General features: G+C 41.5%; 1 protein-coding gene across 1 annotated transcript in view; it reads right to left on the reverse strand.

Annotated features, from left to right (window-relative positions):
• Nucleotides 1-6,654: 6,654 nt before the first annotated feature.
• CDC42EP4 (CDC42 effector protein 4) overlaps nucleotides 6,655-13,028 on the reverse strand; it is a 42,372-nt gene continuing 35,998 nt past the window's right edge. The window contains exon 2 of the mRNA XM_073560290.1: nucleotides 6,655-8,768. Coding sequence (XP_073416391.1) covers nucleotides 7,647-8,588 — 942 coding nt within the window. The 5' untranslated portion in view covers nucleotides 8,589-8,768 and the 3' untranslated portion in view covers nucleotides 6,655-7,646. The remainder of the gene's footprint in view (nucleotides 8,769-13,028) is intronic.

Raw genomic sequence — 13,028 nt, forward strand, 5'->3', positions numbered from 1 at the left:
AACATAACATATGGCACAATCCGGTGTTGCTGTGGGGATATGCCAGCTTAGGAATAAAAAAAAATAAAAATTCAGCTTTCCTTATGCACACACAGTTCTGGAGCTCACTTCTCCAGACACACCCAACACTGAGCCAGAAGGCTATGTATTTATCATTTGGGGTGGAGATATGGTGAACAGCCTCCCTCCCACTCTACAGCTGTTCACTCAACCTTGGCCCTAAACAAAGCAGATTAACCCATCTTAATACTTAGTGTGCTGGAATGTTTTCCTAGATTCATATGACTAAAGCTAGCGACCACAGTGATACATATCTACCCGTCAGTACTTTGCCAGTGACTTTGGCACACTTCACACGATTGAATGATTATTTTTGGGGATTGCATGAGAACCATCAGATTATGGATTACATTATACTAGGTCACCAAGTACCTAGCAACTAGTGTCTGATTACCAAAATTCTTCCCTTAAGACTAAGTTGGCGCTGACCCGAACCCAGGGACTGGGCAAAAGACACTTGATGTGACTTGCTTCCGCTACTTTTTCTTTATGTCTATCTGTTCCCTTAGTGTCAGTATCAGTTGTTTCCAGGAAATGAGGCAACTCTGTGATAAAACATATCAGGAAATTAATTTACAAGCAGAAGGGAACAAGGCTTATCTCGGGGGTTTCTTTCCTCTTTCAATATATCTTTGCAGAATGCATTAATTAGTACATTTCCAATGACTTCCTGTTGACAATAGATCGGTTTAACCCCTTCCTGACATCCGACGTACTATCCCATCCATGGGACCCGGGCCCCTATGCCCATGGACGGGATAGTACGTCTACCGCGATCAGCGGCGCCCACGTGGTGAGCGCCGCTGATCGCGGCCGGGTGTCAGCTGATTATCACAGCTGACACCCGGCACAATGTGTCAGGGGCGGTCACGGACCGCCCCCGACACGTTAACCCCTTGCACACCGCGATCAAACACGATCGCGGTGTACCGGGAGATAAAGGGAAGCATCGGCAGGGAGGGGGCTCCCTCCGTGCTTCCCTGAGCCCCCCACGGCAGCGCAATGTGCAGCGCTGCTGCGGGGGGCTCTTTCCCTACAGGCCCCCGGATCCAAGATGGCGACGGGGGCCTTCGGGGGCCTGCAGGAAGCTGGCTTCCTCAGTGCCTGCAAAGCGCAGGCATGAGGAAGCCTTCGGCACTGCCTGTGACAGATTGCTGATCTGTCACAGTGATCTGTGATGTGACAGATCAGCGATCTGTCACAGGACAGTGATGTCCCACCTGGGACTATGTAATAAAGTAAAAAAAAAAATAAAAAAAAAGTAAAAATAATTTAAAAAAAAAAAAAAAATCGCCAAATAAATTAGTAAAAAAAAAAAAAAAAAAATATTCCCCAATAAATTCATTTTTTGAAAATAAAAAAAACCCAAAACAATAAGAGTACACATATTAGGTATCGCCGCGTCCGTATCGACCCGCCCTATAAAACTGTCCCATTAGTTAACCCCTTTAGCGAACCCCTTAAAAAATAAAAATAAAAAACGAAGCAAAAAATAATGATTTATTATCATACCGCCAAACAAAAAGTGTAATAACGCGCGATCAAAAAGACGCATATAAATATCCATGGTACCGCTGAAAACGTCATCTTGTCCCGAAAAAAAACGAGCCACCACACAGCATCATCAGCGAAAAAATAAAAAAGTTATAGCTCGCAGAATAAAGCGATGCAAAAATAATTATTTTTTATATAAAATAGTTTTCATTGCATAAAACCGACAAAACATAAAAAAACGACCTAAATGAGGTATCGCTGTAACCGTACTGACCCGAAGAATAAAACCGCTTTATCAATTTTACCGCACGCAGAACGGTGTAAACGCACTCCCCCAAAAGAAATTCATGAAACGCTGGTTTTTGTTCATTCTGCGTCCCAAAAATCGGAATAAAAAGCAATCAAAAAATGTCACGTGCACGAAAATGGTACCAATAAAAACGTCAACTCGTCCTGCAAAAAATAAGACCTCACATGACTCGGTGGGTCAAAATACGGAAAAATTATAGCTCTCAATATGTGGTGATGCAAAAACTATTTTTACAATAAAAAGCGTCTTTTAGCGTGCGACAGCTGCCAAATATAAAAACCGCCATAAATAGTAAATCAAACCCCCGTTATCACCCCCTTAGTTAGGGAAAAATAATAAAATTAAAAAAAATGTATTTATTTCCATTTTTCCATTAGGGTTAGGGCTAGGGTTAGGGCTGAGATTAGGGTTAGGGGTGTGTTGGGGTTCGGGTTGGAGTTAGAATTGGGGGTTTCCACTGTTTGGGCACATCAGGGGCTCTCCAAATGCAACATGGCGTCTGATTTCAATTCCAGACAATTCTGAGTTGAAAAAGTCATATGGTGCTCCTTCCCTTCCAAGCTCTGCCATGCGCCCAAACAGTGTTTTACCCCCACATGTAGGGTATCAGCCTACTCAGGACAAATTGCAAAACATTTTTTGGGGTCCAATTTCTCCTGTTACCCTTAGGAAAATAAAAAATTGGGGGCAAAAATATCATTTTTGTGGAAAAAAATGATTTTTTTATTTTCACGTCCGAGCGTTATAAACTTCAGTGAAGCACTTGGGGGTTCAAAGTGCTCACCACACATCTAGATAAGTTCCGTGGGGGGGTCTAGTGTCCAAAATGGGGTCACTTGTGGGGAGTTTCAATAGTTTAGGTACATCAGGGGCTCTCCAAACGCACATGACACCCGCAGACTATTCCATCAAAGTCTGCATTCCAAAACGTCACTACTTCCCTTCCGAGCCCTGACGTGTGTCCATACAGTAGTTTTCTCCCACATATGGGGTGTCAGCGTACTCAGGACAAATTGGACAACAACTTTTGGGGTTCAATTTCTCCTGTTACCCTTGGGAAAATAAAAAAATTGGGACTAATTGATCATGTTTGTGGAAAAAATACGATTTTTTTTATTTTCATGCCCTGGCATTATAAACTTCTGTGAAGCCCTTGGGGGTTCAAAGTGCTCATCTCACATCTAGATAAGTTCCTTAGGGGGTCTAGTTTTCAAAATGGGGTCATTTGTGGGGGGTTTCCACTGTTTAGGTACATTAGGGGCTCTCCAAAGGCAACATGACACCCGCAGACCATTCCATCAATGTCTGCATTCCAAAACGTCACTACTTCCCTTCCGAGCCCTGACGTGTGTCCATACAGTAGTTTTCTCCCACATATGGGGTGTCAGCTTACTCAGGACAAATTGGACAACAACTTTTGGTGTTCAATTTCTCCTGTTACCCTTGGGAAAATAAAAAAAAATGGTGACTAAAAGATCATGTTTGTTGAAAAAATACGAATTTTTTATTTTCACGCCCGGGCGTTATAAACTTCTGTGAAGCACTGGGGGGGTTCAAAGTGCTCACCACACATCTAGATAAGTTCCTTGGGGGGTCTAGTTTACAAAATGGTGTCATTTGTGGGGGGTTTCCACTGTTTATGTACATCAGGGGTTTTCCAATCGCGACATGGTGTCCGATCTCAATTCCAGCCAAAAACATCAAATGGCGCTGCTTCCCTTCCGAGCTCTGCCATGCGCCCAAATAGTGGTTTACCCCCACATGTGGGGTATCAGCGTACTCAGGACAAATTGCACAATAACTTTTAGGGTGCTGTTACCCTTGGGAAAATAAAAATTGGGGTGAAAAGATCATTTTTGTGGAAAAAAATATGATTTTTTAATTGTACCGCTGTACGTTATAAACTTCTGTAAAGCCCTTGTGGGTTCAAAGTTCTCACCACATATCTAGATAAGTTCCTTGGGGGGTCTAGTTTCCAAAATGGGGTCACTTGTAGGGGGTTTCCACTGTTTAGGTACATCAGGGACTCTCCAAACGTGACATGGCGTCCGATCTGAATTCCAGACAATTTTGCATTGAAAAAGTCAAACGGCGCTCCTTCCATTCTGAGCTCTGCCATGCACCGAAACAGTCGTTCCCCCCCACAAATCAGGCATCAGCGTACTCAGGACAAATTGCACAATAACTTTTGCAGTCCATTTTCTCCTGTTACCCTTGGTAAAATAAAAAAAAATGAACCTGAAGTATTTTTTTTGTGAAAAAAAGTTAGATGTTCATTTTTTTTTTAAATATTCAAAAAAATTCCTGTGACGCACCTAATGGGTTAATAAACTTCTTGAATGTGGTTTTGAGCACCTTAAGGGGTGCAGTTTTTAGAATGGTGTCACTTTTGGGTATTTTCTATCATATAGACCCCTCAAAGTGGCTTCAAATGTGATGTGGTCCTAAAAATAAAATGGTGTTGTAAAAATGAGAAATCGCTGGTCAACTTTTAACCCTTATAACTTCCTAACAAAAAAAAATTTTGGTTCCAAAATTGTGCTGATGTTAAGTAAACATGTGGGAAATGTTAGTTATCAAGTTTTTTGTGTGCCGTATCTCTGATTTAAGGGCATAAAAATTCAAAGTTGGAAAATTGCGAAATTTTCAAAATTTTTGCCAAATTTCCATTTTTTTACAAATAAACTCAAGTTATATGAATGAAATTTTACCACTAACATGAAGTACAATATGTCACAAGAAAACAATGTCAGAATCACCGGGATCCATGGAAGCGTTCCAGAGTTATGACCTCATAAAGGTACAGTGGTCAGAATTGTAAAAATTGGCCCGGTCATGAACGTGCAAACCACCCTTGGGGGTGCAGGGGTTAATATTTTCATTGATTATGGTAATTGTATGTTGCTAGGATTCTTTATTATTGAACATGATTATCCAAAAATGGACCTAATGATGATCTCCTGCCTGATTGGACATTAGGTATGAGATGTTACGTCCAAAACCAAATGAACCCCTTAGGAGTATCATGCATGGGTCTTAATAAAAAGAATAGGAAAGGTGGACCATCATAAGGGTGTGTGCACACGTTGCAGATTCTGCTGCAGATCCGCAGCGGTTTTGGTGCTGCGGCGTACAGTACCATTAAAATCAATGGAAAATGAAAACCACTGTGCAGAATTTTCCGCGCAGATTTGCTGCGGTTTCAAAACTGCAGCATGTCAATTCTTTGTGCGGATTCCGCTGCGGTTTGGCACCTGCTCCATGGCAGGTGTCAAACCGCAGGTCAATTTACCTGCAGTTTTTGACAAATCTGCAGGACAATCCGCAGCATGTGCACACAGCCTAACAAGCAGCGACACTTTCCATGCCCAATGTCGGATTGACCAGGAGAGTGAGTGAAAGGAGTGTTGCAGAATTTGCCATGCAATGCAAAATCAACTTTTTACCTTAAGTTATCGTGGGCATTTACAACTAAATAGGTCTTGTTTAGACTAGCACTTACCAGATATGAACCAAACATGATAATTACACCAACATTGAATTAGCTCCCATCTTAAGAGACACGTTCTGAACAGCAGATACTTGAACACCCTGCAATTAGATTTGTGCAGCGCTCTCCTTAAAGGCAAACATAGCTAAATCTATTGGTAGCAAATTCTTGACCCTGGGTAACTCGTGCACTATGGTTCATAAACCTGAGATTTGTTCAGTGGGGTCCTACATAGCTGATTAGGAGTCTTAAAATGATTGGTGGGTGTCCAGATTCCCAATACCAAGCAGATATTACCTTTTTTATCATGTCACAAGATGGTTAAAGGGAACCTGCCAACTGGATTTTGCACTGTAAACCACTACCACCATTTTATAAAGCACTTTAGTAGCTGTACAAGCATGGTAAGGCCGGAGTCACACTACAGCGAGATACGGCCGAGTCTCACAGGTTAAAACCAAGCTCTGGCACCGGAACTCCGGAGCGCAGCGTGCAGCTCCATGTATTGCTGTGCGGCTGCACCCTCCGCTCCGGAGTGCCGGCGCCAGAGCTTGGTTTTAACCTGCGAGACTCGGCCGTATCTCGCTGTGTGTGATCCCGGCCTAATAGTTATGCTGGTTCGTAAAGAAGGAAGTTTAATTATGGGCCAGATGCAATCTGTGCAGCCACACAGTGGACCAAGAGGTAAGGGGGCCCATTTCCACCTCCAAAAAAGGTGGAATTGTACATTAGGATGAGCTATTAGACTGCAAAGGGCCCATATATTGTTCTTGGACAGGTACCCTCTTCTGTCTGTCAGCCCTGGTGCAAGCTGTATCATAATTATCGGAACTAGTCATCTGGGTGGAGTTATTCATTTTAATAGTCAGGAGGTCCCATCTTTCTTCTCTTATTTTCTGTTTCTGTCGCATGTGCATATATAGCACTATCTTACTCCTAACATCATCGTCATCACTGTCCCCACTGGGGCTCACAATCTAAATTCCCTATCAGTACGTCTTGGGACTGTAGGTGGAAACCGGAGAACCCGGAGGAAACCCGTGTAAGCATAGGGAGAACATACAAAGTCCTTGCAGATGTTGTCCTTGGTGGGATTTGAACCCAAGACCAAAGCAACAGTGCTAACCACTGAGCCACTGTGCTACCCATGTAATGTGCTGGATACAGGGAAAGAATGCAAGTCATCCAGACTACAGATAACAGCTGACAGGTTCACTTTATGTGCAGGATGCACTTATATAATGTAATTGATATATATGGAAGACTATATTAATGTGTCATCAATTCTGTGATAAAGTGCACCGGAGAATGCATAGTGTTGTTTTATTTTACTCCAAGCACCATAAATAATAATACAAAAAAAAAAAAAAAATACCTTCTCATACACAAGAAGTTTTTAGGGATATAAGAGCTCCTCTAAAGATTAGTAAGAATTCCCACAGGAAAAAAAAAAAAATACTCTGCTGATAAAGGAGATGTTCTAAACTTTACATTTCACTGGCAAAGTAACGGTTAATCATTGACAAAAAAAAATTCTTCGACTGAATCCTACAGTCAGCGATCGTATCATTAAAGTTCTAGCATTTAGGTTGGTGCCGCCTACTCATTTTGAGTAATATCATATTTGTACTGCTGGAAACCATTGTCATCTGATTGTCAGGCACCATTAATCACCAACCATTGGTCTGGGTCAGTTTAATGACTGGAAATTAGTTCATTTGGAAAATATTTCCAAGAGTTTATTTTACAGGCACGACACGTCCAAGACCTCAAATTTTATTTTTGCCTCAGTAATGGGACCAGAAATCGCTTATCACGCAGGTTTTAGGGTTCCTACTAAAGGCTACGAAGCAGAGGTACAAAATCAGTAAGGTTGGGCTGACAAGTATGTTTAAATTATGAACAACATGGCCAATTTGAGGGCTTTGTAGTGATACTTCTGGTATTGTACATTTCCTCTGTGTCCATCAAAATATGACTTGCAACATTTGTCATAATGGTTCCTTGTTTGAGAGCGACAACTCCATCGTCAGATCCATGGCGGCTTACCCTTGGTTACTTGGATCATGGATAATCTTGGTCTGCAATTGTTATTGGAGTGCCTGTTGCTATAAATTGCCTTATATAGCATACAAACTCCATTCCTGATTCCATGGATAGCTACATAGAGCACAATGGTGAAAGGGTTATTGCCAGAATAGCCCTGTGGTACCCAGCTGAAATCAAAACGGGGCGAGCAGGTCTGCTCTGTGCATGGTTTACGTCTCAGATTGAGTAATCTGTATGTCCTTCTTACACCCTTATTTCATCCTCATCTTCTTCATCCATGAAAGAAAAGTCCCTTCCTCGCCTCTGTTTCTCATCTGGAAGGCCTGAAGATGTTCTGGAAGTTGCATGAGATTCTTTGGTGGGCTGACTCTTGTGGTTTCTGCTAGAGGTAGAAAGGCTTCCATGATCGTGGGCTTGAATGGGAGGAATGGTGGAAGAAGATGATGCCGTCTGCCTAGTTGGTATAGAACTTTGGTTATAGGGTGTCCTATTTCCATCCAGTTCATCAAGGCTGCAGTCAAGATCCTGCTCCCACTGACTTTTGTCCATTACACTTAGTATATCTCCTAACATGGAAGGACCCAGGTCAATATGAAATGACATGATAGATTCGGCATGTTTCAAGCCATAGCTACTTTTTTGGGCTGCGTCTGGCAGGTCTGTTAACTCTCCAAATTCTCTCTCTGCTAAGCTAATGTCTGACAGAGGAGTTGGGCTAGGCAATGGACTTCGTGCAGAGGCCCCATTTAAGTGTTGTGGCTCCTCAGGCAACTTCTTAACAGGACTGGATGAGAGGCTCTTGGGCATCTTTTTGCTCGATGAGCCCTTCTCTGAATCTTTTTCCGTTAGTTGTGGCAATGAGACAGCATTCTTAACAAAAAGGGCTGAGTCCCTCAAAGACCCTAGCATGTCTCTTCGATCGCCTCTAGTTACCGAAAGAGAGCGTTTGCTGCTTCGGAAGGTTCGGGAAAGTAGGCCTGGTTTGGAGGTCGATTCTTCTGGTTCTGGCGGCTCATCTCCTTTGCTCAGAAATGACGTGTCTCCGAAAGCATCTCCGGACCGTCCTATGTGCATGGTATGACGGAAATCCCCAAGAGGTGCACTTATCATTTCTGCAGTAAGGTCTGCCCGTGAGCGTCTCTTGGATGAATTTGGGTTGGCAACCAGCTGCTTAAGAATTGGCATCTTGATTATGTACACAATCCACTCACAAGTTTCTGAGTAGTTGATATCTACAATTATGTGATACAAACAGTTGCGAGTATAAGGAGTGTCCTCCACGAACTTTATGGGAAGTTCCCAGGAAAACGATAAACTGAAGATGTAGTGACACGTCTACTGTGAATCACAGGCATCCATTAGTTCCTGAGGAGACAGAAGAGGAAATAAAACATAAGATTCTGATGCAACCTCCCAAGATATAAATATTCATTAAGAGCTACAAGGATATGAATAATCATTATCTTTGCATTAAAACTTTTGTAGATTACTTTTCCATATGTGCTAAACCTGGCTGAGAATTTATTTTAGTACATATGTCAGCAAGTTATAGCTGGGGGAAAAAAGCATTTAAGAAATTGTAAAAAAAAAAAAAAAAAAAAAAAAAAAAAAAATATAAAATAAAATAAAATAAAATAAAATTAAATAAATAAATAAATAAATAAATAAATAAATAAATAAATAAATAAATATATATATATATATATATATATATATATATGTATATATAGGGGAGCCAGAAGTGTTAATGGGTTCATTTTGAGAAAAAAAATGGCTGCTGGTATCTTATGGGCATGTCAAGCCATTCATCTATTGTGTGATGATGATGTCCCAACTCTCTCCTAATAGATGTTGAGTATTTTGGCAGGATGGACCAACCATCTAGTGTGCATGGGCATGTCTCAACTCTCCCACTGAATAGCTGATGTTGAGGAATGAAGGAATAGGTTATTGGGTTTCAATATACCCTGTCGTTTTGTCTGCCATCAGAGGTGTCTGGAAGGGGCTTACTCCCCTTTCCCCATTCAGGTGTTAGAGGGCTAATGTGCAGGAAAGATAGCTGCTGATATCTAAAGGTGGCCTTACAAATTAGATTAATGCCAGACAAACCCAACAATTCTATTGAGTGCGGACAAAAATTTAGGATCTGTTGGAATGTCTCAATCGGATAATGAGTAGTTAAAACTAAAAGAGAAAGAGCGCAATAGGGTCTTATCCAAGTAAAAATGGATATAAATCAAGCTATTATACTCACCAATAACAGGAGAGTTTCAGGCACAAAGGAATAGAGGTCAAGCTGCTGCACATCCAAATGGCCACTCAGTGACCATAAATCATCAGATTTACAAAGAAAGAATTTTTGGATTTAAACGTGCGCTGCTAGACAAACTACTCCTTGCAGATTGTATACTTATATACTTTTAATTCCCAACGCGTTTCGAAGTTAACACTTCTTCCTCAGGGGATGATATGTACAGACAGCCAAAGTACTTCCCGGTTTTATACAGAAACGCGTTGGGAATTAAAAGTATATAAGTATACAATCTGCAAGGAGTCGTTTGTCTAGCAGCGCACGTTTAAATCCAAAAATTCTCTTTCTTTGTAAATCTCAATCGGATAATGGCAGAAGTTCAGGAAAGAAGGATCTGGCTATAAGATTTAAAACGCATAATCCTTTATATTCATACAGATAAGCTACCCCCCAGAGTTGTCTGGCAGCAGTGACTCCCAATGCTTTGGACTACATTACTCACGGTAAGTTGGGAGACGATGTTGCCTTTAGATGTTGTAGCAACGTCCGCTGAAACCCACTATTGGATTTGGAGGTGTCTCAATTTCCTCCCCCAATTAGTGGAAAGAAGGATCAGGCATGTTGCATTCCAACATGTCCAATCCTTGGTTCGTAAAGAGCCCTAATGAATATCAATGGACAGTTATCTTCACTCATGGAGAACAACCAAATACTGTGAAAATTGTATATCTCCCCTTGGACTATCAGGGTCACGCTACAAGGAGATTTAACATATTAGAAATTGTAGAATGGCAGATTAAAAAAAAACAAAAAAAAAAAAAAACTCTCCACCTTCCCAGACATAAGTAGGAAACAACCCAGACCCCTAATAACTTTTAGCAAATTTTATCTACAAGGTCTATTTCAGTAAGTAATCAAAAACAGCGCTCGCATCTCCTACACATTTTAGCCCACTCCATAATTTACCTATTTTCAAAACCGTATTATATCTATTTACTAGGTCAGGCTCTACTACAGGGAAAGCTTCCCATCTATAACGTCTCGTTAACGGACAGTTTGGAGAATTAATGGTGACAGACGTCAAAGCATATATGTCCCGAAAATGAGATGAGAGAGGCAGAAGTAACCGTGCAGAAAACAAAGACGGCGGGAACAATTGGAGCTGTGAGGACAGTGACAGTGCTATAGCGCTACACTTGTCGTCCACTTCTGTGATTGTACTGATGATAATTCACCTAGTACCTCGCACAAAGCCAAAAAAGTTCAGGTGCCACTGCAGATACAGTGCCTTGCGAAAGTATTCAACCCCCTGGAACTTTTCAACCTTTTCCCACATATCATGCTTCAAACATACAGATACCAAATGTAAATTTTTGGTGAAGAATCAACAAGTGGGACACAATTGTGAAGTTGAACGAAATTTATTGGTTATTTTAAATTTTTGTGGAAATTCAAAAACTGAAAAGTGGGGCGTGCAATATTATTCAGCCCCTTTACTTTCAGTGCCGCAAACTCACTCCAGAAGTTCATTGTGGATCTCTGAATGATCCAATGTTTGTCCTAAATGACTAATGATAAATATAATCCACCTGTGTGTAATCAAGTCTCTGTATAAATGCACCTGCAACAGGCAGGTCTGTGATACTGTTGTGGAGAAGTTTAAAGCAGGATTTGGATACAAAATGATCTCCAAAACTTTAAACATCCCAAGGAGCACTGTGCAAGCGATCATATTGAAATGGAAGGAGTAGCATACCACTGCATATCTACCAAGACCCGGCCGTCCCTCTAAACTTTCATCTCAAACATGGAGAAGACTGATCAGAGATGCAGCCAAGAGGCCCATGATCACTCTGGATGAACTGCAGAGATCTACAGCTGAGGTGGGACAGTGTGTCCATAGGACAACAATCAGTCGTACACTGCACAAATCTGGCCTTTATGGAAGAGTAGCAAGAAGAAAGCCATTTCTCAAAGATATCCATAAAAAGTGTTGTTTAAAGTTTTCAACAAGCCACCTGGGAGACATCCCAAGCATGTGGAAGAAGGTGTTCTGGTCAGATGAAACCAAAATCGAACTTTTTGGCAACAATGCCAAACGATATGTTTGGTGTAAAGACAACATAGCTAAGCACCCTGAACACGCCATCCCCACTGTTAAACATGGTGGTGGCAGCATCATGGTTTGGGCTTGCTTTTCTTCAGCAGGATAGGGAAGATGGTTAAAATTGATGGGAAGATGGATGGAGGCAAATACAGGACCATTCTTGAAGAAAACCTGTTGGAGTCTGCAAAAGACCCGAGACTGGGACGGAGATTTGTCTTCCAACAAGACAAGATCCCAAACATAAAGCAAAATCTACAATGGAATGGTTCACAAATAAACGTATCCAGGTGTTAGAATGGCCAAGTCAAAGTCCAGACCTGAATCCAATCGAGAATCTGTGGAAAGAGCTGAAAACTGCTGTTAACAAACAATCTCCATCAAACCTCACTGAGCTCGAGCTGTTTGCCAAGGAAGAATGGGCAAGAATTTCAGTCTCTCGATGTACAAAAATGATAGAGACATACCCCAAGTGACTTGCAGCTGTAATCGCAGCAAAAGGTGGAGCAACAAAGTATTAAGTTAAAAGGGGCCGAATAATATTGCACGCCCCACTTTTCAGTTTTTGAATTTCCACAAAAATTTAAAAATAACCAATAAATGTCATTCAACTTCACAATTGTCCCACTTGTTGTTGATTCTTCACCAAAAATTTACATTTGGTATCTTTATGTTTGAAGCATGATATGTGGGAAAAGGTTGAAAAGTTCCAAAGGGCCGAATACTTCCGCAAGGCATTGTATTCCAATTTTCAGGACCCTCATGGGAATGACACCTGAAAATGGACCAAGTGATTCTGCTTTCTGTGCTCTTTACATTGTCGCTGTAGGTTTTTTTCCCCTCATCAGGATCATTATTTGTTCTTCTATTTCTTGGTATTATCACCCCGTACAAGGGATCAGGAACGTTTGATATTCCAGCTATTGTGCCTGTCAAGTCCCTGGAGTTGTGGTTCCAAAACAGATGGGAGCGCCAAAGTTGGTGATCCTTGGCTTTTAGAATAGAGAGTCCAACGAGCCCCATGAGTATAAAGCCCTCCATAAACTTTACATGGTTTGCCCAATCATGCAACGGCACCTATTTTGGCCGTTACTCCCATACTCTTGGCCAAGTGCTCGTGAGTTTTCCCTCCACTGACGTACATCTGTTATGGCAGATTATCTCAAAGAAACCAAGGGATCATCAGTCTGAAGTCAGACAAGCCATATCCTTAACTCCCCGACAATCCTCTGTCCCAGGTCACTGTACATATTAGACTGTTGACCAAACC

The sequence above is a fragment of the Dendrobates tinctorius genome, unplaced genomic scaffold (assembly GCF_039654945.1).
Source record: "Dendrobates tinctorius isolate UK_male_01 unplaced genomic scaffold, ASM3965494v1 ptg000014l, whole genome shotgun sequence".
Classification (NCBI taxonomy): Eukaryota; Metazoa; Chordata; class Amphibia; order Anura; family Dendrobatidae; genus Dendrobates; species Dendrobates tinctorius.